This window comes from Chionomys nivalis, chromosome 20, assembly GCF_950005125.1.
Source record: "Chionomys nivalis chromosome 20, mChiNiv1.1, whole genome shotgun sequence".
Classification (NCBI taxonomy): Eukaryota; Metazoa; Chordata; class Mammalia; order Rodentia; family Cricetidae; genus Chionomys; species Chionomys nivalis.
Window position 1 is genome coordinate 17,148,250 of NC_080105.1, and position 27,958 is coordinate 17,176,207.

The 27,958-nt window shown below is 34.1% G+C and overlaps 1 protein-coding gene across 4 annotated transcripts in view; it reads right to left on the minus strand.

Annotated features, from left to right (window-relative positions):
• Positions 1 to 27,958, minus strand: part of Spock3 (SPARC (osteonectin), cwcv and kazal like domains proteoglycan 3) — a 355,207-nt gene that overhangs the window by 73,573 nt on the left and 253,676 nt on the right. For 3 of the 4 annotated variants that reach the window (XM_057752524.1, XM_057752523.1, XM_057752525.1), the window contains exons 5-6: positions 25,982 to 26,108; positions 10,667 to 10,781 (exon numbers count right to left, since the gene is read on the minus strand). In XM_057752524.1, the coding sequence (XP_057608507.1) occupies positions 10,667 to 10,781; positions 25,982 to 26,108 (242 nt within the window). The remainder of the gene's footprint in view (positions 1 to 10,666; positions 10,782 to 25,981; positions 26,109 to 27,958) is intronic. The other variant, XM_057752526.1, reaches the window with a different exon arrangement.

The following is a 27,958-nucleotide window of genomic DNA, read 5'->3' on the forward strand; positions in this document are numbered from 1 at the left end:
ATAGATATATAAATCCAACCTCTTGAGCCTGTTAGCTGTAGATTGCATATTTATGTTCTAGGAATTACTGTTTGGTGTTAGAATATCAATCAAGGGGCTCATTCTTGGGGAAGACTAACTTTCCATCTCTCAGCAGTTGCTAATTGTTTGTAGCTCTTTATCTAAAATGACCCCAAATATACTTTTCTAGTTATACAGTACATATTTATTACAGAGGATATGTATATTCAGCATTAATAGTCAAACAATCAAAATATTATTCAACTTTTAAAAAGTTCCACACCCTATAGGACCAAATAGTTGGCCAAAGTTTAAATTTAATTATAAAACACTTTCATCTCATTAGAATGAATATTTACTTTTGCTTAAGCAGATGGTAATATTATAGTTACCAAATTACTTTCTTTAAAGTAATTTTATGACAAGTTTTCAGTTAATATTTGATTTTCATATTTATTTTATCTACTTATATATCTGGGATTGTAACCGTCCCTTAGACCTTAATACAATTGATGCCATAATGGAAGTTCCATTCAGGCCTTATAACGAAGCACATAGCAAGTTCCAAATGGAGGGCATCCTTTACAGGACTAAGGGGCTTTGACCAGAGACCCTTACAGAATCTTTATGATTTATGTAGACATTTTATCTTTCTGTACAAAACCTAGGGTTTCTCCTCATCCAATATCAGGTCTCAAGAGTATTGTGGAGTCAAATTTTTCCAACCAATTTTTGATCTTATCTGTAACTATGTTAAGTTTGAAAGAAAAACTTAAAATTATATTTGAATAACTGATATGTCACATTATTTTACCATTAAGGTTAAAAATGGCTACTATTCAAGTACACTGTTTATATACGAAGGTAAAAATATGGAAGTTTTCTGCTAGACAGGCTCGTTCCTGTCCTTCAGGGAGCTATTTCATGTTGTTAAGGTTTAGGTTTTGTCAAAGTATGTTGTATCTAACTGATTGTACAACAGAAGAAATGTTCACGCGACTCCATAGTAATCACAGAACACCTGTGGATGAAGAACTTTTGATGCATTTTTTGCATTATATATATGAGTCACTTTAGAACCAATTAAATGTCAGAGACTGAGAATGCACATTATACTTGGGAATTGGGGATGTTAGGAATAATATTCCTCCTGCTTTTCTCAGATTTCTGAATACTCACTGCCTAAATTTTATTGGTTCTTGGCAGATGTGGTCCTCACACTTCTATTTTGATATGTGTTCTTGGATATGGGAAGTGATGCTTTCCATCCAGCTAACTCAAACTGACTTCTGAATTGGAACATTAAAGAATCTGTTTGTTCATTTGCTACTGATGTACTTACGTCATGTGGAGTAAGGAGTTGAAAGGATGTGGTTAACAAGTAATGTGTTTTGGTGTAAAGTTGAGAAAGAGTGAATTTGTGATGCTTTCAACGTGATGTGACCTGCTGTTCCAAGCTTCTGTCTCCAAGATTTCTATGAAGGATTAAATCCTTAAAGTATGAAAGAAAACAAACCTTCTTTGATTACATCGCTACTACTGAGCATTTTGCTGCAGCAATTAAACAAGTAACTAACATAAAACTTATTGAAAAAGTAAATTCTCCTAGAAAAGAATTCAAAATAATGCTGAGGTTTTCAGACTCCTAAGGTTACAAAGAAGCTGGAGAAAGAATGGACCCTCTCTTCTACCTAAGTCAGAGCTAAGTTAAGCTAATAAATGAACAGTAAACCAACCACATAGTTATGTCTTCAATTCTGATGGTAAGTTTTAAAACTCCAGTTTTATATGAAAATATATCCATAAACATATGGGTAGATAACAACAATGAATGGGAAAAAGAGGCCTGAATTGGGACAAAAGAGCAAGAAGAGGAATATGAGAAAGTTTAGAATGGGGAGAGGAAGGGCAGAAAAGAATACATTGCAAGTCCTGTTTTATCCCATGCTTTTTTTAGACCCAGTCCAGCTGGCCTGGGTGAATTCCCGATAGAACATCCCCATTGTCTCAGTGTGTAGGTGCACCCCTCGCGGTCCTGAGTTCCTTGCTCGTGCTCTCTCTCCTTCTGCTCCTCATTTGGGCCTTGGGATTTCAGTCCGCTGCTCAAATGTGGGTCTCTGTCTCTGTTTCCTTTCATCGCCTGATGAAGGTTAATATCCAGGAGGATAACTATATGTTTTTCTGTGGGTTCACCTTCTTATTTAGCTTCTCTAGGATCACGAATTATAGGCTCAATGTCCTTTATTTATGGCTAGAAACCCATTATGAGTGAGTACATCCCATGTTCCTCTTTTTGGGTCCGGCTTACCTCACTGAGAAGTCAAGAACAATGGCAATGGGTTTTTGATCCTACTGCATGTACTGGCTTTGTGGGAGCCTAGGCAGTTTGGATGCTCACCTTACTACACCTGGAAGGAGGTGGGAGATCCTTGGACTTCCCACAAGGCAGGGAACCTTGACTGCTCTTCGGGCTGCTGAGGGAGGGGGAGGTGATTGGGAAAGGGGAGGGAAATGGGAGGCGGTGGCGGGCAGGAGGCAGAAATCTTTAATAAATAAATAAATAAATAAATAAATAGAATACATTGCAATACATGTTTGTGCAATATGTTGAGATTGCCATCCACAGTAAGTTTTTCTTAATTAAATAAAACTAAAAACATTTTCTTTTTAGTGTGTGTGGGGATGCAATGGGGACATACTTCCCAGAGGATGGTGTAGACCCTTGCCAGCACAACTGGCTTCTGAACTCATGATCCTCACTGAATGCTTCTTCAGTTGATGGGATTTCACATTGCAATGAAAATTCTTACTGCAATAGAAACTCCAGGGAAGTCTTCAAAGAATGCCTTTGCCAACAACTATACTTATCCTGAAATTCTCATGTCTCTCTTCCCGTCGATTTCCAAACAATAATAGCTTGTTTTCACACATGTGACTTTGCTGGTTCCACTTTAGTAATTCCCAAATAGTATTTTGACTCATTTATTTCTGTAGATATTGATATTGTGTTTCTTAGCTCAGCTGAATGATGGTAATTTTTTCCCAATAGATATTGAGCTTAATCAGATTATGTCTTCACCTTGGTTCTGTTCATCTGCAACAAATTCATCCCCAAAACTGTGTATGAATTCAGGAGTTCATGTAGCAAGTAAGTTAGAATTGGATAAGGTTCCCTCTCAGTCAGAAATAGAAGCCAAGAAATGAGCACAGTGATTAAATTTAGAAGAGAGCAGGAGGGAGGCACTTCCTACTTCATGCATTTGATACATCTTAATGTCTTGGCATATTTGAAAATAACCAAATTATGAGTCTTAGAAAGGGAGAGGATACAGCTATTACAAAATGTGATGTCAAATATCATATTCACTGGGGCTGGAGAGATGGCTCAGAGGTTAAGAGCACTGGCTGCTCTTCCAGAGGTCCTGAGTTCAATTCCCAGCAACCACATGGTGGCTCACAACCATCTGTACTGAGATCTGGCGCTCTCCTCTGGTGTGTGGGCATACATCGAGGCAGATTGTTGTATACATAATAAATAAATCTTTAAAAAAAATCATATTCACTAAATTTGATGTATTAAACTAAGTAGACAGAAAAAGGAAAAGTTTAAAACTTTCAATGTCAGAGATTAAGGCATAAATGTCATAACCTCAAAATAAATAATCAGACTAATGGGGCATATATTAGATTTATCATTTTTAAGTACAAAATCTTCAAATTTTATACATCTGAAATCTCTTTCATATAATTATTAGGTATGGTTAAATCATACTAATAGCAGTACTGATCCAATCTTTATCTACTTGAGTATTTATTTATAGATTATGTAAAGTGCTGCTAATGTTACTGTTGTACAAATCATCTCGAGGATTTGATAATACCTTTATTAAAAACCTCTTCCAACACATAAAGCAGGTGAACATGTAGTGAACCAGAATGCTTCTTTTTAAAAAATCTACTGGTATTTATTATGTGAAGCGGTTCCTGTGGATGACAGAAAAGGTTACAGATGCCCTGCAGGAGGAGTCTCCTGTGATTGCGAGACATTCATGATGGGAACTTGGAGCCTTGCTGACCATCTGAAGGCATATCTAGTCTCTTAATATCTGAGCATTTCTCCAGCCCTGAGAATATTTCTTTTAAAAGCTATCTCCATGTTGATCCTGCCATATGGCTTCTTATGTTTACCCCAAAGCATCGCTAGTACTATATACAACTAGTCCTCCTAAGCTGCATAATTTTTTACACTTAGAACTATGTTATGTATATTTTTGTAGTTAGGTGCACAAAATTGATTTGTTTTATTCTGGTAGTGAGCATTATTCAATTTATAAGATATGCTTGGATTTTTTTCTTTTGGTGTACAAAGCTTCATTGTGAAATTTTATTTTAGTTTACCTAATTAGATTTCTCATGTACAAAGTTGTACAATGTAGTCAAATTTTGCTTGTAACTATAGGTCCAGAAACAATGGAGGTGAGTAACCATAGACTGAAGCTTTGAAAATTTTAAGCCGTTTCCCTTTTTTTCTGGCATTTTGTTCAACTGATATAAAGCTTATGTACCTTTAACCACTTCCAAGTTATAGGGTATTAGTTTTCCTCTAGATGCTACAACATTGTATTTCCAATTCAAATGAGGGCTTTTCTTGTTCATATTATGACCATTCTAAATATATACTTTTAAGAAATAATACTGTGTCAAGAATCCTAAAATTTTACAAGATTTTGAGGCAAGTTAGTCTTAGAATTTTGATTAATTAACACTATACTCTGTCAATTGTATTTTACTACATGCCAAGCCTTGGTATTTTATCTCCCATTTATTCTCATCTGACGTCTTAATAATTAAAACTTAGTTCTCTCCACACAATCTTAAGCATTGCAATAAGTATAGCAAGCAACAATGAAGTTCTCAGCTTGATTGGGCCTATTGAACTGTTAAGATAGATTGATGGGGTATGGGACCGATGATGGGTAGATGCCCAATCACTAGAGTGATGATAGCAGGAATATTGATTGCATTAGCCATGGAAATCAGAACCAGCAAGAGGTCAAGGTGCCATTTTAAAAGGGTTAAACCACTTTCTATGATCTTAACATGTATTGGAAGCCCATTCAGTGCAACGTCCTTATCCATAATGAAACAATGCCTCCTAATGTGCAAGGATTATCGGGATACAAGTGATTTTTTGGTTTTCATTCATTTTATTGAGTCACCACTGATGGTGGGGTAGATTTTTCAGTGATATAGTTGTATTCATACAAACTCCTATAAGTAATCTAATAAAACTCACTGGTTCAGTGCTGTGGAATAATCCTTCTGTACACTGTGTGAATATATGTCACTATAATTGGTTTAATAAACAAGCTCACTGGCCTACTGCTGGACAGAAGGAGGTTAGGCAGAGAAAGCCAAACTCAGAATGCTGGCAGGAAGAAGGGTGGAGTCAAAAAAAGATGCCAACAGATACAGAGGGAGCAACAGAGGAGCGTGCCTTGTTAATAAAGGTACTGCCATGTGGCAGAGAGTAAATAAGGAATATGGGTTGATTTAAAATGTAAGAGTTAGTTAGTAATGAGCTTGAGCTATTGGCCAATCATTCATATTTCAGATAAGTTTCAGTGTTGTAATTTGGGAAGTGGCTGCTGGGTATTTGTGAACTGGCAGATAGGAGAAAAACTCTTCCTGCTGTTCATCAAAACAGACTTGTGTGAAACTATTTCACTGGTCTTGTGGTCATTGTACCATATTGGGTGAGCAAACATTTTCAAATATCCCAGGAAATGTCAAGGAGAACCTTGGTGAAGTTAGTAAAATTTTAATGGAATTTGTAGAAAGTGTGTTAGCAAACTAAGTGATGTTCTATGAAGAAATAGCACCTACACTCTGTTCAAATTCTTTGCCTTCTGACCTTCTAGATGAAGAACAATATGGTTATCATGAAGTGATGATTATAGCAGTAATGTCTTGTGTATAGATATAAAGGAGTACATAATCTTTACGTCTTAAGTATCTCGAATGGGAATGTAAGAGGAGAGAGTTAAAAATGTAATTGTTCTTTTAATCTATAAATATGGCACAACTCTTTACCCACTAGAGTATGAAGGACTTCCAAATGGCTAAGCTGAAACTCCTTGATTATTACAGAAGAGTTACCATTATTTGGTTTTAAAAGATATATTTGACATGCACATCTCATAAGAACACTGCATGAAAAATAAAATGAAGTGCACCAAATAAGGCTAAATATTAATTAAAAGTAATTGCTTAATAGTTTCAAGTATTTAAAAAGGTGAATTCTATAGGTTAACATTAAGGTAAACAAAAGCAAAATCTTTAAATTTTAGGTATGATATAAAATTTAATATTGGACATGTAAATTGTCAAAATGTTTTGTAGTATCTTTAATGGTGATATTAGCAATTTTAGATACATATGTGCATATATAGGTGCATATATAAACAGAGAAGCAAAAAATCTTATCACTTAACATAAAGTCTTTGTTCACTTGAAAATGATGATTCACACTCATTCATACATATTTTTACATGTTATATATGCTATATGTTTATTGTACAAATTACTTGTGGAATGAATGAATAAACAACATTATTAAAAATATTTTGTGCCATTAAATGGCTTCCTTTAATTTCAATTGTATGCTTAAGAGGATAAATGAGCTGACTTCAAATTATTATGCCATTGTGATACTTTTGCGATTTTGCTACTATGCTTTTGGGGCTCCTTTTTGCTGCTAAAGCTACACATTATAGAAATACAAAATATGAACTGAATACTATATCAAATATCATCTACAGCAACCTATGGTTTTAAGTTAACATTTCTTAAAGTTGACATTTAGATGTTCTCAGGGGAATGCTCCACAATATTCAAGTTTATTTCAGAAAATGAATCTCAGAAAACCCAGCTTCCTCTGGGAAATAGTAATCTACTTATAAGGCTATTCATCTTTTTATCTACTCATACATCATAAATAAGACAAAGTCGCTGAAACTGACGAGCTTTACCACTACAGTTCCATTTCTTCAATAATACAGAACAGATATAAAAAAGGGTATATTTTATTATCTCTCTACATATTCTAAATGAGCACTTACTAAATATAGATGATATTGTCTCTGACCCAAATCGTGTGCAATATCACTATTATCTCGCTTTATATGCTATGATGCCCTGATATTATTTTAATTCTACTCATGTACACTTTCATTAAAATGTATCCTTTGAATAAGTAGACTAATATTCTTAAATAATGTTTTTGAGAACTGTGTTCTATGAAAACTCAATTAAAATGAAAATTTAGTTAGCGGAGAAACTGAGTCGGTGTCTCATTAATCATTCAGAAAGTTATAACTTTGCTACTCTGCTAATGGACACAGCTCTGTTGATCTCAACTGATGAATGCTTATCGAGTGTTGGGGTGGGGTTTTTTGCCAAATCAGCAGGAATTATGATGGGACAGTGTTGTTCATTTTACAAAATGCAAAATGCTGCTGATATTACATTATGTGAAGTTAAAGTAATCAGTGTTAAACACATCCCAAATTAGATACTCAAGTCTGCAAGTAGTAACTATGCAAGCATTAGATCAAACCATAATGTTAAAATCCTTGACTTTTCCTTTTCTATTTTAGAGTCATCAAATAAACCCCGAGTATAACTTGTTTACACATTTGTTCTGTGATACAACCTAATTAAAAAATGAGAACATTAAATGTTTGAAATAATTGTAATATTTCTAATGAAGAAAGATCAACATGTTTTTCCCTTCTAATATCTTCTATAAAGCATGTGTTTTTAATTTTATTTATCTTTATGAATGTGGGAATCACTCTAACTGTGTACCCCATGTCTATGTGTCTCCACAAATAATGGCTCAACGGTTGATAGATGTTTTTAAATGAGAGAAAGCTATAAGTGTGAAATATGTGAAAATTATATTCAAGTGGTTTGTTGAAGGATTAGTCTATAGTCAGGATCCAGAATTCTAAAACTGTAAATTATTTATAGTTCTTCATTTATGAATTTTACATTTAATTGCTTAACCAATTTATGTATATCCCTTAAGGACTAACTATATTTAGAGAATAATGATAAAATATACTTCCCTCTACTTTGTAAGTAAAACCTATTTTATTAGTACTGATAAAGTTCAGGCAAATTTAAAAGGTTCACTCTGAAATTAATAAACTGTAAACCTGGTGTTATATCAAATTGACCTCAGAGGGAGGATCAGAAAGATTGAAGAACTATTTCATAGAGTGGAGTTTCCTTCTCACTACTTCTCTAACAGATATGACATTAAAAAGAATTTCCTGCACTGCACAGACGCCCTAAGACACGCTTCTACTATAAATGACAGGTGGAAGATTAGAAATGATGCTGAACTGAGTTTTACATTTCCCATGTCTCTTGGCCTTTGGCACCATGGAGAAATGACATTCAAAATTTTCTGTACTGCTTTTCCACAGTAGCTGGCAAAACCCTGTTCTAACTTTGCCCTGACAATCTGTCAGAGCAGAATTAGTTCACATTCCTCTTACCTCTCTTTGGATGCACAAGTGAACTCCAATTATCTTTATCTCCTGATAGTATGACTTTAAGAAAAGTTTGTCTCATGGCATATTAATAAAAATACTGTAATTAAAATTTAAATGATAGAAAACAATTATTGTTTATTCCCTGGGGGTTCTACTTTATAGATGTGTTACTTTCCTAATTTAACCCATATTGGCATTCTATCACAGTTTATGAAATGACATGATAATGTGATACCATATAAAACACATTTCCACATTCAAAAGCAAGTTTGAAATTGTGAAATATTATTAAACAAAAAGCTTGTTGTAGGACCATGGTAATTTAGGTGAAGACACTTATAAAGACAACATTTCAAAAGTTCTTAATGGACTATACATAAAATAAATGATATAGAATATGGTAGGATTTATATCATGTCTGAAGTGATTACCACAGTTAGAAGTCTTCACTTCAGCTGTGGAAATGTATTCTCTGGGGAACAGAGTGAGAAAGGCACAGATATAAAAACCACAGTTGAAAGAAAATTATAATTAGCTCGAGATGTTGTAGAGATAATTGATATATTCATTGTGCCAAAAGTCATTTTAGAACATATTGAAAAAAAAAAGTGGACAGGAAAATGATACATGAGTGGCAAAGCTTGGAAGTTAATCTCTTCTACTGTGAGACAAAAGAAGCCATGTGTAAAGCATACGGCTACGATTAGAAGGCATCTTAGCCACCTGGAGAACACCGGGTATTCACTGACCACTTTAAAATCGATTGATTCTCTTTTGAACAATAATTAGGTGTTTAACAATCGCCAGTGTCTTCATATGATTTTATTTAAAATATTCATCTAAATTATTTTACTGATACGTTAAAAACTGACCTCACTAGGTTTTGAACTATAGGTCTAAGATAACATATTCATCAAGGGTTCAGAACAATGGACAACAGCTATACTACAGCCTATATTGTTAAATGTCCCTTAAAGGTTCATGGACTGAATATTTCAGCTTCCAAGTCTGTGCCACTACTAGGCAGTGGGAGAAAATCGACACTAAGTATTTGAAGTCTATGAAGGACGTGATTTCTTGGAACATAGCCCTTGACAATGATTTGGAAACTGTCCTGTTTCCTGGCTACTGTGAGGTGGACTCTCCCTCTACCTTTCCCACAGTTCTATACTGTGATATCATATCAAAATCAAGTACTAAAACCACTGAGCCATGAGCCCAAATTAAACATTGCTATTTATAAACTGGTTACCCTTGGCATTTTGTTATAATGAATAAATCCAGGATTCCATGTTCAAAGTAGTATAATTTGATTTAAGGAAATTTGACATGAGATCACATTTTCCTATCTTTGTAGCCATTACATAAAAAATTTTCAGGAAAAAAACTAGTAATGGAAAAAAAGACTGGTAATGAATACTTCTCTACTATTCTCAAATTGGAAGAGTCAAACAGTTATAAATACAAATGTTAATTTTGGAACTCTGTAGACCTTTCCAAAAACATAACGGCAATTTTACACACACGCAAATGCATACACACATGACCATGTGCACACACACACAAGACACTAAAATTTCAGGAGATAATCTAAGAAAACACAAGTTACTACTTATCAAGTTACTGTAATATTTTATTTCTAAAACTGTTCCATTGAAATTCAGATGCATAAGTACACTGCACACTGGATAGGCATCTCCTTTATAACAACAACATTCAAGTAATTTTATATGTGCTCAAATAAGTTTCGATACCTAAGCTTAAAAATATCAGACTAAATCCACACATTTTAAATCTTAATAATAATTACATCTTTTTAGTAATTAAAAAAATACTTTAGGGATTTCAGATTTGGTTACCAAATACAAAACAAACGGTCTGCAAGTTTCACTTTGTTTTTTATAATAATGTGAACGACATGGGGGGGGGCTTATCTATATAATTGAGGTGCAAGTAGAATAATCTGACAAAAGAGAGTATATTCTTATAGCTAGTCATACTTATAAAAAAACTTTTCTCAGGTTGATTAATTACTATTTATTATGAAATACTCTGGAATAGTGAATTGTATATAAAGTTGTAAATGAATTTGTAGCACTTACCTCTCTTAACATTTCTTCCTGTGTTTGTGGATTTATCAGATGGACATGGGCAACGCCCTTCACATCTGGTAGAAATCTGCTTTCCTAAGACACATGCCTGATATTCTAGTTTGCACTGTGTAAATAAAAAAGGAAACAAAATGTTACTCAAGTACATTTAGGCTTAATTATGGCAATAGAAAGTCAGAGATACCTAGGCATATTATTTATATATGTAATTTCAAAGTGTTTTCATTTATATCTATATTGCTAGGGGACATCATACACACTCTTTATAACTAATTTTTCTATGGACAAAGCAGTACTATAACTACTCAGGTCACTTTGTTAGAAGCCATGGCCCAGAATACAAAAGCCCAGAAATCAAAGATCATTCATATTCTGGCTTACAGAACTTTAAATTACAAATGAACAGAAGAATAATATAGAAACTGAAAGTACATCTCCTATGCTGTCCTTCGGATATGTTCCTGTTTTGATTCAGTCATTTGAGTATGTACGGCATATCTCTCTTGCTTGACTCTATGATTGGGGCACAAGCTTGAATGTCTCTTTAGTCATCAACTTGCACACCCAAGTGCCACACTAAGAAATCATTGAAAAATTTGCATTCATAAGTTGGCATGAAATAATTCTCTCATTACTTTTAATTTTGCACAAATTTAATGTGCATACAAAGATCAATATAGCATATATCTTGTATTCATACTTAGAATATGATATACTTCCCTTCATTTTATGTAGATATATATATTGTGAATACATGCACAAAACCATATACACGTATATATCCTTTAAAATCATTGTTTGTTAAGTTTGTAAGTGGAATGTGTCTGACTCTCAGATATTAATAAATATGAGGTACTTCTGTAACTTTATAACAACTTTCTATTAAATCCAGAGGTCAATTCATAAACAGCATAGGGCTATTTTCTCAAATCTTCTTATCCAAACCCTTCTATAAAATAATTAGGATAATACCATTTTCCCCAGAATTTCAAGAATATGCCCGAGATATTATGACCCAGAGTTTCTGCACAGTAGTTAGTGGAATCTATCAGAATTAAAAGGAGCAACTAAAATATTACAAAACAAGCGATTGTTATATTTCAGTGTAGTTTTGGTTTGACCTGAATTGATTTTTCTACAAACGTGACACATTATAAAATGTTAAACATGATTGTCTTAAAATCCTTAAGACCATATTTTATAACTGAATATTTGATATGATGAAAAAAAGATTTTAATCTAAATTTATATTGTGGGAGGTGATGAATACCTTCCTACACAAAAGGACTGTATCTGCTAATTTCGATGTAATATGAATTCTTTAGAAGTTACCTCCATAATTTGCTCAGAGAAAATTATTTTAAAATTAAATGAGGTAGACGTTCTGGCTCCAATGTGAAAGGCACAGGAGGGTAATTTAATTCTGCTTAATTGTATCACTAACATCCTCCAATACTTCAATGTTTTCTTGTTGAAAAAAAATCTTTATAGACAACAGAATCCTTTAACTGTCTCTGAAACAAATTACTAAACTGTGGCCACTTTTGATCAAGTTTGCAATTCAGAAATTTTTCCTTCACTGGAACAAAATTTCCCAAACTGATCCAGTGATTTAATAACTGTAAAAATTATTTTTTATGAAAATCCCAATGAATTTTAAAACTGTAACATGCTCAATATCTAAAGCAGAAATATGTAATTAATTACAAATGCTTTAATGAGAGTCAAATTAGTTATTTTAATATTTTACTGTAATTTCTGTCAACTTATTGCTGTAGTATTCCTTCAACTTGATATGAAATTTTTATTCATTACACGGTTTACAAAATGTTTAAGATTAATGTTGAGTGACGAATTGACAAACGTGTAAATCTGTACTAAAATTTAATTTTAAAATTTTGATTTATTCTTGTTTTATTCAAAAATGTCTTATTTCATATTCATGTCTGGTTTAAATGTGCTTAATTTTAAGAGTGAATTTTGTGTGTTTTCATGTAATGTGGTTAATGTTGGATAGGCAGTAAAATAAAAATACTGTTTTTTTTAATACTATTTATTTCACTCCAATTAAAGTTTAGGAAATATTGAGAAAATGGAGATGGTAGACTATAAGAAGCATAGAAATGGAAGGAAACTGTGAAGTGCCATCATCTGGGGATGACACAGTTCTTAAAAGTAAATGACTTTTCTGAACAGGAGTTGGTCTGCCAATAGCCAGAAAGAGATAGCAGAGGACTTCACTGAACTTTACACTTTCCTGTTGATACATTTGCCACTAATATCATTGTTTGGGGTAAGAGTCATATTTTTAGTTATGCCCCACTGAAGAGTCGAACAGGCCCTAACAGAGGTATTTAAAAACATGGTCACAACTAGGACCCCAAGTTTAAGCTCAGTGAGCCGCAAAACAACAATATGATCCATAGACAGGCGATGGTGTTAAAAATAGTTGAAGTACAAAAGAGTGTAGGGTCAGAAGTAATCAGGAAGCATACATGAGGCTGTGAAAATAAATACAATTTATAAATACGTTTATTATGAATGTGAATTATATAGTTTCTGGAGAAAAATACTGATTCATTTTTATGTTGGTAGGCACTATAAATATAATGCATAAGAAATAATTTATTAAGTTTCATATAAATGTTATTGTAAATAATATGTAATAGCAAAATTTCTTAGCGATAATCTCCATTATACAATCAAAAGTTCTCTTTAAATTTTATATAATTAGTTGAAATTATCTTTGCAAAATACTTCCTCATAAATGAAACAATTTCTCCTTAAAATGATCCAACAAAATGACTTTTTCTCAACACATTACTGGAAAGAACAGCAAAATCAGATCTATACGTAATATAATCTGTGGATAACGGACCTCATAACTTCACTTAACCAAGAAAGCACTTAAGGTTAATATTATTAGATTAATTTTATGGGAAAAGCAAGGAACCTCTAGGAAACAGTTTAAATAAAGAACATTAGAATATTAAAAATTTCTCTTACAAATGATATTATCTCTACTGATTGTACTTTTCATTAACAATGCTTAATTTCTTAATTAGCAAAGGGCTGAAATATATAGAAAAGTATAAGTGAGCCAAAGTACCACAGAAAGGGCATTCCTGCTAATCCATAATAGACATAATGCAAATTTTGTAGAGAAAGACGTGCTTGATGCATTTCTGATTACAAATCTGCATCACAAGTTTTTAAACGTGATTCAAGAATCATGTTGTATGAGGAAATTTCTGAGTGCTTGTGAGAAAACAAGACATGAGTCTTGTGGCCTCAATTTTTTCTAAACACAGAATGTTTTTCTGTTCTTGTATTCCTCCCAGGTCTAGTTGATACGACAGAACTTACTTCAGCTGTTCTTATTCATATATCTCTATGGAAAAACATGGTTTTTCTATGTGAGGTTTGTCTTCTCGATTGTTTACTTTATTCCAATGACCCTCCTTAACCCTCAGAATATAAGATGTCTAATCTTCTAAATAAAGGTTGGATTGCATGAGAGTTTAGCCTACCTCATTTTCAGGCCCCTCTCTCTCAGTTTCACCACCAACTAGAGTAACAACCCTGGGAATGTTTAAGCTATGACAAATTGAAAAAAAGCAAAGCCAGAGCAGGTTTCTAATACTAGTCACAGGATAGAAATTTTACAGTCATTTGTCGAGGAAGTAGAAAACATAATCATTTTATAGGCCAGATCTGCACTATACAAGAGACCTCTATTGCCAGGGTGCAGACACACCTGTTCAAAATGAGATCTACAGAAGGAACATAGCATATAGCTTAGGGTATAAGTTCTAAATGAGAATATCTTCTCTTCAGTGTCCTGGGAATAGATGGGGACACTTCTGACCAAGGGTGAGTGAAGTGCTTTTGGCATCCACTACGTAGTGACACAAAAATTTGCTAATCACACCTAGGATGAACAGAAGAACATCCATCTCCGCTCCTCCCAGCACACAAACACGGGTGTGCTCCAATAACAAATGCTTTTTGGCTTTAAATCTCAGCACAATCAAAACAACAAATTCCCATAGTCAGACTGATGACTAACTTGAATATCACCATACAACCTGTGTCCGACGACAGATGGAGATAGAGACAGAGACCCACATGGGAGTACTGGACTGAGCTCCCAAGGTCCAGTTGAAGAGCAAATGGAGGGAGAATATGTCCAAGGAAGTCAGGACCACATGGGGTTGATCCACCCACTGAGACAGTGTGCCTGAACTAATGGGAGCTTACCAAAGCAAGCTGGACTGGGACTGATGGAGCATGGGATCAAACTGGACCCTTTGAATGTTGCTGACAATTGGGGCAGACTGAGAAGCCAATAATAATGGCACTGGTATTTGTCCCTACTGCATGTACTGGCTTTTTGGGATCCTAGTCTATTTGGCCTTCCTAAGCCTGGATGGAGGGGGGAGGGCCTTGGACTTTCCATAGGGCAGGGTATCCTGCCCCTCTTAGGACTGGAGGGGGAGGGGGGAAAGGGGCGTGGGGGAACTGGAAGGAGTGGAAATTTTGATTCCTATTATTTATAAAGTAATAAAAAAAACCAAAACGACCAATTCTTGGTAGGCATTGGTCCATTAAAAGATAAACTCTCAAGTTCCTGTCCTTATTTCCCCCAGAAAATTGTTATTGAGTGATCACTAAAGTGACCTTTTTCAAGTCAAAATATTGTTGCAAACACGTTATTTTAACTATTCATAAAAACCAAGAAATTAAAGTCAGTCAAAACAGCAAAATCTATAGTAGAAAGTGGCCTTTTTTGAATGAGCCCATACTGTTCATCACAGAGTATGTTAGGCAGTTTCTGTGCAGTGTTCTCTGGTCCCTGAAATGAGATAGGCATATTTTCACAAACAGTCCTAGTTTCAGTTCTAGCTGTAGCTGGATGACTTATGCCACTGGTCCAAAATGTTTCGCTTCTACTTTATTCAATATAACAGGAATTAGCATCCAACAAGTTGCTAATCAACAGATGAAGTGATGGGGAACATTTGGAGTATATGTAGGAATACTATTTGTTTTAAAGAAATGAAGTTAAAAATATTCAGGAAAATTGATAGAAATAGAATGTATATTGAGTTTACGTAGTTTGAGAAAGAAAAACTGTTTCTCTCTCATCTGTGGACTCTAGCCAGCAGATATATGTATGTAAACAAATGTCAAAGTGAGTACATTATAACATGAGGTAAAGAACAGGAAAAGTTCAAGGTAAAGGGTTTGGGGAAGGAATGAATGCAGCAATGAACATGATATATGAAAGTGGTTATAAAAAGAAAGTATTTGATTCATGCAGGATTTTCATCATTCTAGTAACAATTGGATCTTTCATTGACATAATTATCAATAAAGAACAACTGCAATTATCTTTTCCTTACTGAAACCATAGCATTTTATTATATTAAAAGAACAAATTGGGAAGAATGAATAAACAGAAATCACTTTTGGTCTCAATTTTTCTTGAACTGATATATTTCTTTAGTAAACCCAGGACCAACACTATAAACACAGTGAGCACAAACATGTAGGCTTTCTCTCTCTTAGCTGGGACTAACTTTCCACAGAAAACCACCTCTACTTGTTCCTATAATCATCACTCTGGTATTTCCTGTGAAGGACAAAGGGAAGAAACTAAGAACAAATTCAACTTTAAATCCATTTATCCAACTGGGACCCACAATTCACACAGAAATATCACAGCCATGATATCACCAGTCAGAAGTGGAATATAGAAACAAGCACAGTATAACCATCTTCATCATAGTGTAAATTGAATTATCATTCTCTATATGTGACACCCTCTTGAAAGAATAACACATTATTTTAGGCACCTTTTCCTGTCCTCACCAAAAGCTTAATTTAGGAAAATTTATTTGTACATTGCAATTGTTTGTTATATTTCCTCCTTATTAAAGCAGTTGATCCACACCAAGTGAATATGTGCTCTCAAATCCAGTACCAAAGAATAGAAAGTTCCTTCTTTGACAGAAGACAATTATTTAGAAAACTTGATACAAGTGTGTCACTGACATTAGGCAAATGTTCAGTGACACCATTCTGCTTTTGGTCAGTTTTGACGTACTGTTCAGTTTTGCTGAACACTTTGGATGTCATAATTGTCCTAAACATTTCATTTTCTACATTACATGTTAGGATTGATGCAATCTTTGTAACTGTCTACATACTGATAAACTCATCATGCCATTTCAAGTAGAAAAATTAAATGAAAACTATTGAAAAACCTACTCAGACTTCTAAAGTAAGTTTTGATGGTTTATAGAATTTGTTTAGGTTGTTGAATCTGTGAATTTAGAGAACTGTAAGAAAATGTTTAATTTACTCCTTTGGTGTATTTCAATCAAATCCTTTTGTGATTTTTCTACTATTATTCATGTTACTATAAGTCTATACAGCTTCTTTTCAGTTATAAAGTACAATTTCCTCATAAGAAATTTTTCCTATGTTAATTTTAACACTCACATTCTTTTTTTTTTTGGGGGGGGGTTCGAGACAGGGTTTCTCCATAGCTTTTTTGATTCCTGTCCTGGAACTAGCTCTTGTAGACCAGGCTGGCCTCGAACTTCCAGAGATCCGCCTGCCTCTGCCTCCCGAGTACTGGGATTAAAGTCGTGTGCCACCACCGCCCGGCCAACACTCACATTCTTATAATAATATTATCTTTATTTATCAGGCATTACATGATTATAAATCATGCTTAAATAAAATTGTAATATATATGTTCTATGTCAAATACATTTTATCTACAGCAACATTATATCTGACTAGTCCTGCTGCTATCATTTGGGACCTTATTATATAACATTCTCTATCTATGTTTCAGATTATTTTTGAATAAATATTTTAATATATTTTATATACCTTGTAATATTCTTAAAAAAACCACATCATTGCAAATAAACTTGACACATTAATTTTATACTAGCATTTCAATTTAGACCACTGATTATTATAAATTAGGCATCTTAATATTCTTTTGTTTGCATGCATGCACTATGTGTCTTTGACAAAGGAAATACTTTTTCCAAACAAGCTGTCAATGAATTGATTTTGAGCTTCCTAAAGACATCGTGAGTGTATCAACTGGAATAATGCTGGCCAACAAGTTATAATACCATGTGTTACAGCTGTCTTTTAACTTGACCTAACACAGTTTGCTGTCTTAAATGTATATTTTTGATGAATTACATCATAGTTGGCTCTTTCAAATCTATCATATAGCCTGCAATTTTTGCAGCTTTTTTTGGTGAATAATTGATCTTACAAAGAGATAATTCATGTGGAATCCACACACAATAAATGTGCCAGCATCATGTCCTAGGATAGCACTTGGGCTAACTATACAAGCTTGTACTTGGCTCTAATTTCAGAATTTGTTGCTTCTAAGTTTTAGGATTAAGGTTTAGTTAACACTATTTCTGAAAAATGTTTAAATTTGTTTTATAAAATGAATTTAAAAACAACTTAGATTATTACCTGATATTATTGTTCTATTAATTTGGCATGCAGTAGTAAGGGTATCAACTATAGTTTCTTTTCATAGCAACTCAAATAACTATTGTGCTTATAATAATAATAAGTAATACTAAATTCTACCATGTTATTAAAAGTTAAGAATTTGTATTTGAAATACAATGGTTTCATTAAATAAGGAACATTATGTAAGGATATAACATGCGTTATGTAAGAAACCCTGATTGCTAGTATTACTCTTTAATACGTTGATGAACAATATATAAACCATAGCATTAGTCTAGTCAATGGTGGCTGTTGAATACCAATTTAATATTATTCTATTCTAAGATATTTTAATTTTTCTCCTTTACACAAAAAACATGTAAGTAAATTTCTATATAATGCTAAAATATATTAAGCATTTTTCTCTAAATTGTGGCTCACATAAGAATGCGGAAGCAGCACTGTGCTGTAAGACTAAACCAGACTGAGAAGTCCAGTAAAAGTGAATAAAGAGATAAAATCAAAGGAAATGAGGAATTTAATCTATGTATATAAATAGAGGTTAATTATACATGTGGAAAAGTGTGAGATCTATAAACATTAGTAGACGCAGCACCTGAAATTTCCATTCAATATGGTATAATCTTAGTGGAAATAAGAGGTGTTTTAAATCAATGGCAAAATGCCTCAGATTCATTCCAGATGATTTATTACAACATTTTGCTATCTAAATTAATCAAAGTATATGATATCATATAAAATCACTGGGAAGAGATTCTCATAACACGAGAAGTAGAAAAAGACAAGATCTCCTGAGTAAACTGGGAGAATGAGGACCATGGGAGAGGGTTGAATGGGAGGGGAGAGGCAGGGAGGGGAGCAGAGAAAAATGTAGAGCTCAATAAAAATCAATAAAATATATGATAGTCTATTATGAGTTTCTTTCAAATTGTTTTTCTAGAGTTTTGCTTCATTTCAAATAAAAAAATTAAAAAGTCAAAATTTTCTCTCAGGAATTTTATACTTGTGATTTTTGATATTTCCTTATCGGTGTGTTGGATATTAAATCACTATAAATGGAGAAGAACTTTTTCCACAATTATGCTCTACAAACATAAGCATTTTCATCAGAGAACATATTTCAGAAACTAATATCCTCAGTATTGTATGGAGTTCCTTTTTAACTGATTTTTATTGAGCTCTACATTTTTCTCTGCTCCCCTCCCTGCCTCTCCCCTCTCCTTTTCACCCCTCTCCCAAGGTCCCCATGCTCCCAATTTACTCAGGAGATCTTGTCTTTTTCTACTTCCCATGTATATTAGATCTATGTAAGTCTCTCTTAGTGTCCTTACTGTTGTCTAAGTTCTCCGGGATTATGATTTGTAAGATGGCTTTCTTTGTTTTATGTTTAAAAACCACCTATGAGTGAGTACATGTGATAATTGTCTTTCTGTGTCTGGATTACCTCTCTCAAAATAAGGTTTTCTAGCTCCATCCATTTTTCTGCAAAATTCACGGTGTTATTTTTTCTGCTATGTAGTACTCCATTGTGTAAATGTACCACATTTTCCTTATCAATTCTTCAGTCAAGGGGCATTTAGGTTGTTTCCAGTTTCTGGCTATGACAAACAATGCTGCTATGAACACAGCTGAGCACATGTCCTTGTGGCATGATTGAGCATCCTTTGGATATATACTCCAAAGTGGTATTACTGGGTCTTGAAGAAGGTTGTTTAATAATTTTCTGAGAAATTGACACACTGGCATCCAAAGGGCTGTACCAGCTTGCATTTTCATCAGCAATGCAGAAGTGTTTCCTTTTCCCCACAACCTCTCCAGCGTAAGTTTTCATCAGTGTTTTTGATATTGGCCATTCTTACAGATGTAAAGTGGAATCTCAGAGCCATTTTGATTTGCATTTCTCTGAAAACTAAAGATGTTGAAAATTTCCTTAAGTGTCTTTCAGCCATTTTAGATTCCTCTGTTGAGAGTTTTCTGTTTAGGTCTATACTCCATTTTTTTTATTGATGACTGATTTCTTGAGTTACATGAAAAGGAGATCAAGGGGATACAAATTGGAAAAGAAGAAGTCAAACTCTCCCTGTTTGCTGATGATGTGATAGTTTATATAAGCGATCCCAAAAATTCTACCAAGAAACTTTTATAGCTACCTCATAAATACTTTCAGTGATGTAGCAGAATATAAGATTAACTCAAAAAATTAGTAGTCTTTCTATATACAGATGATAAATGAGCTAGGGAAGAAATCAGAGAAACAACACCCTTCACAGTAGCCACAAATAGCATAAAATATCTTGAACTAACTCTAACAAAAGAAGTGGAAGACCAGTATGACAAGAACTTTAAATCTTTGAAGAAAGAAATTGAAGAACACACCAGAAAGTGGAAAGATCTCCTATGCTCTTAGGTAGGCTGAATTAACATAGTAATAAGGGCAGTCTTACCAAAAGCAATCTACAGATTCAATGCAATGCCCAACAAAATTCTTCACAGACCTTGAAAGAACCATACTCAACTTCATATGAAAAAGCAAACAAACAAACAAAAAACAGAAGAGCCAAAACAATTCTGTACAATAAAAGAACTTCTGGAGGCATCACAATCTGTGACTTCAAACTCTACTACAGAGCTACAGTACTGAAAACAGCCTGGTATTAGCATAAGAACAGACAGGAGAACCAATGGAATCGAATAGAAGACCTGGATATTAATTCACACACCTTTGAACACCTGATTTTTGTCCAAGAAGCAAAAATTATCAAATGAAAAAAAAAGAAAGAAAGCATATTTAACATGTGGTGTTGTCAAAACTGATATCAACATGTAGAAGAATAAAAATAGACCCATATCTATCACCATGCACAAAAGTCCAAATGGATCAAAGACCAAAACATAAAGCAGGCCACAATGAACCTTATAGAAGAGAAAGTGGAAAATACACTTGAATGCAATGTCATAGGAGACCACTTTCTAAATATAACCCCAGCAGCACAGACACTGAGAGAAACAATTAACAAACAGGACCTTCTGAAACTGAAAAGCTTCTGTAAAGCAAAGGACATGGTCAACAAGACAAAACAACTGCCTAGAAAATGGGACAAGATCTTCACTAATCCCACATCAGAGGTCTGATCTCCAAAATATACAAAGAACTCAAGAAACTGGTCATCAAAAGAACAAATAATCCAATAACAATGGAGTTCCTTTTAAAACAAATAAAGTGGTTGTCATTTACATGTATTTGCCACTCTCGTCTCCTCCCCCACCTTTGCCATGAACCTTTCTCTGTCTCACCAATCCTTATCCTGCATTCATGCAAGTTTGTTTGATGTGGTGGTACCTTGTTTTTGTTGTCTTTTGTTTTTGGTTTGTTGACTTGTTTTTGTTTTTACTTTTGATTTGAATAGTTAGTTACAAAATCAAGCTGAGTTTGAATAAAAATGTTCAAAGAGGAACAGCATATATGACTTTCTGACTTTTGTTCTTAACAGTCTCAACAAAAACAAAGAAAAATTGCGAAGGAAGATAAAATTAAATACCGACATTTTGTCTAAAACTTATAATTGTTAGATATCACAAATTTTCTATAATCAGAGTTCAGTGTACATATACAATAATGAGAATTAATAACTGCTAAAAGGAGTAACATATCTCAGTTAGGGAAAAACAAATGAAAGAAAGCATAAATCACGTGGTTTTAAAATTGGTATTTTTGTTTTATTTTGTTTTGCAACAAATTTCTCTGTAACTTTGGAGCCTGTCCTACAACTTACTCTGTAGGCCAGACTTGTCTCAAACTCACAGAGATCCACCTGCCTCTGCCTCCCATGTGCTGGGATTAAAGGCATGCACCACCACTGCAGGCTAAAATTGGTATATATAGTAAAATATTGTCACATGAAAACATACAACAAATTCTTCTTTAATGTTAATACTATATACATATTCATATACATATCATAAGAATTCAAACATATATGAAGAAATTCCATAGCATTTCTCAACTATACCTATACCCAAATTCACCTGGTGAGTCTATAAATGTTTATTTACATTACAGGGTCTCATCTCTACCACCTTCAGTAGCATATCTGCAGAAGAAGCTGGGAGTTGTTGGATGAAATAGACAAACATTCTAGTTTCTTTGTCTACAGACACACACACACTCACACACAATTTTATAAAGATGTCTATTTCTGAGGGATTCACCACTGCTTAGTTCAATTGTTGGGTATTGTATTACTAAATACAATAGAAAAAAGCTTAAATTCATCCACTGCTCTCTTCACAGACTTTTTTTTCTTTATGCCATGCTCAGTTCTAAAACGTCAGTATTGTTTTATTGATTTAATCTCAGAGCAAATGTAATGCACAATTTGTATAAACTGATGGATTTACCATTCATGTTCTTATAAAGCTGTAGTATTGGAGAATAATTCCTAGTTCACACTGAAGATTGAGAGCAAAAATCACATTAGGCTTTCCCTGAAGTATGAAGCAGAGACCTTCATCTTTTTTGTCAATTTCAAGAATGATTCCCTCTTCGTTTAGTTTGAATGAAGTGATATTTTGATTTTCTTTGGCATTGCTTAATTTGAAAGAATTCAGAAACCATTAGCTTTCTTATTAGAAGAGGAAAGATTAACTATGCTTCTACAGAGGTCAATTACTTCTGATACTAAAACGGAGGCAGGGTTATGGGAATATATTTTATGAAAATCACATATGCTCCAGACATTTTTTTTAGTAAAACTACATTTGAATTGTTCTAATCTGTCCCTTCAAGTTTTATTTTATTTTTCTATGTGCAAGTTTAAAATGTTTTGTTGATGACTTTGTTAAAGTTCCAATCTTCAGTGTTTGAATTCCAATATTATAATTTTGATTAATATGACAATATTATAATTAATAAAAATGATCACTTTTAAAAGCATCCTACATTTTTAAATGTTTTAATTATTTTCATTGTATGAGAGTTTTGCCTGAATGTTTATCTGTGGATCAGTGTGCGTAGTAACTGTGGAGACTAGAAAATAGCATCGGTAACAGGAAGTGCTCTAAAACACTGGGCAGTATGTAGGACTCTCAACTGCCGCCTCAGCACCGTGTCTGCCTACACTCTGCCATGTCCCATCATGATGATAATAGACTGAACCTCTGAACTGTAAGCCAGCCCCAGTAAAATGTTTTCCTTTATAAGAGTTGCCATGCTCATGACATCTCTTCACAGCAATAGAAATCCTAACTAAGACAGATAACAAGGCAAATAAAAGGTCTATGACTGTGGTCTGCCCAGCCCTGATACTTCCCTCTCTCCCTGCTAGATTTCCGGGGCACTTAAGGACTCAGGGGGGATCTTAAAGATGTAACAGTGAAGAGAAAGAGTTGAGAAGGAAACACTAAATACTTGGAAGTTCGGATGACTCATCTCTGGGCTGGGCCTTCTAAAAGTTATTCTGTGATTTGTAAAATTTACACACACACAATTTTCATGAGGATCAGAAAAATGAAGCCAACAATCAAACAGGAAGCAGATGTGGGAGCTGGGGAACCATCCTGTTTCCTGTCAACAGAAATGTGGGCATTTGTTGCTTGCTATGTAAAGATAAATGTTGTAGTGGGTATGGTGGCATACGACTGTAATCCCAACATGTAAGCAGCTGAGGCAGGAGGATCACAAGCTTGAGGCCAGCTTGGATGAGATCCTGTCTCAAAAACATCTAAAAATAGTTCTTATTAACTTGCAAGCTTGAAGAGCATTTGCCTTCAGAGACTTAAATCACTCTGTTTTAATAAAATCCTTGAAATGGCAAAAAAAAAAAAAGAAAGAAAATAGCATCGGACACCATGCATTGGATATACGGATGTTATGGGTGATTGTACCCTGCCATGTGGATATCAGGAATCGAACCCACATCCCCAAGAAGCACAAGTGTTATTCACCACTGAGATAACTTTCTGGTCCAACTAAGTCATACATTCTAAAATGATATCATGATTTTATAATTTACCTAAAGTCTTGTACCCTATGAATCCCTCTCTCTTATCCCATCCAGGCACCAGATTCTGCCCAGTGTAATGACTTGCTTCTTCTTAGAGTATGCAATGGAAACATCATTTATAATTTTTGTTCTGTTTGCTAAGCTGATCACAATAAACAAACTTGGGAGAACTAATTACACAATTTGAAAAGAAAACACCTAAGTAACAGAACTGCGGGGTACCTGTCATTATATAAGCTGTAGCATCATGGTGTTTGCTCTGCTCACAGCATCTATGAATCAAAAGGCAGAATAAAGATCCCATGACTCTGCCCTCAACCATTTTCATCCTCTGCTTAGAAGATTTTGGAAAAGATAATGAGCTGACCAATTATCAAGCCATTCCCTCTACAATAGTTTACTTGGTGCAATACATAAATACATATATATTAATACAATACTTAACATATATATGGTATCTAACTTTATTGCCTGAATCAGCTTTTTTATTCTCATATTCTTAATAGGATTTATAACTGCAAAATGCAAGAGGATGCTTCAGTGAACTATTTCTCAAAGTTTATAATAGTTCCCCAAAGCCAAAATATTCTGAAAGTAAAAGATTCCAGAATTAACTATACAGTGATTAAAAAACAGGCCTAAACTAAATTGAGTCTGTCTTAAACACCTCATATATACAATTTATCAAAAACACATAATTAATCCTTCATGGGTGCCTTACTATATTCATACATTGCATGTTGTTTGATGTGTTTGTTACCTTATAGGAACACTGTTTTGTAAAACAATAAATTCATGAATGAACTATGAGAATTAATGTAGAGGCTGTAAATCTCTTATCTCCAATCAAAGAACACACATCTATTTCTCATTTAAGCTAGTTTCTTAAACACTGGTAAATCTTATAATCTTATGACGTAGTGACTATGACCTCAGAATGATGTAGAAGAAAAACCTGGAACATTGATGTAGAGATGTTATCAAATCCTGCTTTAATAATAAACAGTTGTATAAAGTTTGTCATATTGCTGTTACTTCCTTAACGTCAGGGCTTTCTAAAGGGTTCTTGGAAGCTTAATTGAGATGATGTAGGAGGTTAGATTTGAGACTTTTAAAATAGTGATTTCAGTGTCGAACTACTGTTGTTATTGCTGTTACAACACTAATTATTATTAATGGTATTTCTGGCTTTATCCACAGAAGAGAATGAAGGAAATATTGCTTTGAAGTGCTTCACATTAACATTTCAAAAATTCTTATATAGGAGAAATGAATTCACTTGAGATTATATTCCTAACAATTGATGTCATAAATATTTCTTTAAAGTGAATAATGAACTTACAAAAAGAACCATGCAAACAGATGGCTGATTAGCTTAAGTTACTTTTTGGATCAGTTGCTTTTTTTGTGGCTGTGTCTAAATGTCTGACACGAACCTCTGTGGTTTCATTTTGCAGAATTTTGTGGAGGGATGCGGTCTACTGAAGTATGGGGTGTAGATCATCACAACCGAGGCAGCTGGTTATGTTATGCCTGCTCCCAGGAAGGAAGGGCAGACAGGGAAGTGGGATCCTATTAGAAAATCGCCAATCACACTCCAAGTGGCATGTTCTTTCAGGGTGGCTCTATCTTCTAAAGATTCCAGAACATTCCACAGCAAAACCAACGCATAGGGACCACATTCAAGCACACGAGTCTCCGGGGTCATGTCACATTCAAAGCACAGCACGGATCAACAGCCATTATTTATTTTAAACTGAGTAAATAGAGCAGCCCTCACCTGCGAAGAGTAGGAATGCCCATCGGAACCACAAACGGGGCTGCCATAGGCCACAGTGCAGGGCTTACAGGTGGATGGCCGGAGACCTCTCCCTTGCTTATGGCTTCCGCCTACTTCTTTCATACTGCTGGCAAGGAAAAGACATAAAACAAAAAGAAAAGAGCCATACTTAGTGCATTCAGTTTTCAGAATTAACTTTATGTGAAACTGCCTTTTCTGGTCTGCCATAACGATGCTTGAGATTGAGCGATTGTCTCTTTCACCACAGTTATCTCTGCACACTGTTCTTCATGATCTACTGCTATCTTTTCAGATTCCACAGTTCTTCCAATGAACTGAGATTGTACTTCTCAAAAGTTTGGCGCTAGTCACAAAGAGTGTGGTTAGATTATTTTATGTGCATTCTTCAATTTTTAGACATGAAATAGGTTCTTGATAAGCCAGAAGCAGCACCTGCTAAAAGTACAGAACTCAAGATTTCTGGAACCTTCTTCAAGCTTGCCCTTATAGTCTCTTAGGAATGAAAAAAAAAGAGACACCTGACTTAATGCTTCTTAAAAAGGAGAGAGCTGACTTTTAGAAGAGACAGCTACAAAGTACCAGGAATTTACAGCATCTAGCAATGTTTAAAGAGCCAAATTACTAGGTTTATTGACAACAACCCCTCATTGCTGTGAAGTGTGCCAAAATGGACTCCTTAGACTTTGATCTAAAATAACTCTGGTAAATTCATTCCTATTTTTAATGCATCACAAAGACTCTTTCCTCTTATTTACACTACTCATTTCCTTGTCTATTTGTGGAAACAGTTTACACAGAAAGAAAAGGACTAAGAAATGAGAAAGTGACTGGGAATCTATATAAAGACAGATCCTTGTATAGAATGTGGTAAGTCAATATATATTCATTGTAATTTTCTGTGCAGAGAGTAATACGATGTCTCTTTGACACAAAAATGTTAAAAAGATTATGCACTCCTTCTCATGATTTTATATATGTTAATGATTTTTATTCTCTAGGCTTTATACTGGGAAAACCATCTTACAAAGTGTTGCAGCTAGAAAATACTAACAAAATACACCATAAGGAATTCTATCATAGGAGAAGAAATTTAAGTTTCATCTGGAATATAGGCTTTAAAATATCATATCTATCTATCTATCTATCTGTCTGTCTGTCTGTCTGTCTTTCTGTTTATCGTCTATCTATCTATCTATCTATCTATCTATCTATCTATCTATCTATCATCTATCTATCTATCTATCTATCTATCTATCTATCTATCATCTATCTATCTATCTGTCTGTCTGTTTATCATCTATCTATCTATCTATCTATCTATCTATCTATCTATCTATTTATCTATCTGTCTGTCTGTCTGTCTTTCTGTTTATCATCTATCTATCCATCTATCATCTATCTATCTATCTATCTATCTATCTATCTATCCATCTATCTATCTATCATCTGTCTCTTTACCTCCCCATCTCTTTCTCTCTTCTCCGTTCCTTCCCTTTCTTCCTCTATCACTTTATCCCTCCATGTCCTTTATTTCCCCTGCCTCATCACAGATCATTCCTATACAGATTGTTATAATATCTACAAGAATTCCAATGATACTGTTTTCATTTCTTATGTATAATTTACACTTATTGATCATATGCTAACCTTACTTTGCTGCAGAATTTTCCTGGAAATACAGTGGAGCAAAGTACTAATTATGGAATAAAGGTTCTAATACAAATCAAATAATGTATAGGAACCCTATAGTACTCTTCCAATCCTTATCAATGGCAAGAGTTGAGTATGCCTTAGATATCTGGGGTATATAATATCTCATGTAATATGAAGTACTTCATTCTTTCAATTCTGTTTAATAGTTCTGTACGTCATGGAAAATAATTTTGCCTTGAGTATGTATTATATGTGTCTTTATGTGTGTATTCACTTATGAAGATATATCTCTGTGTTTTTGTG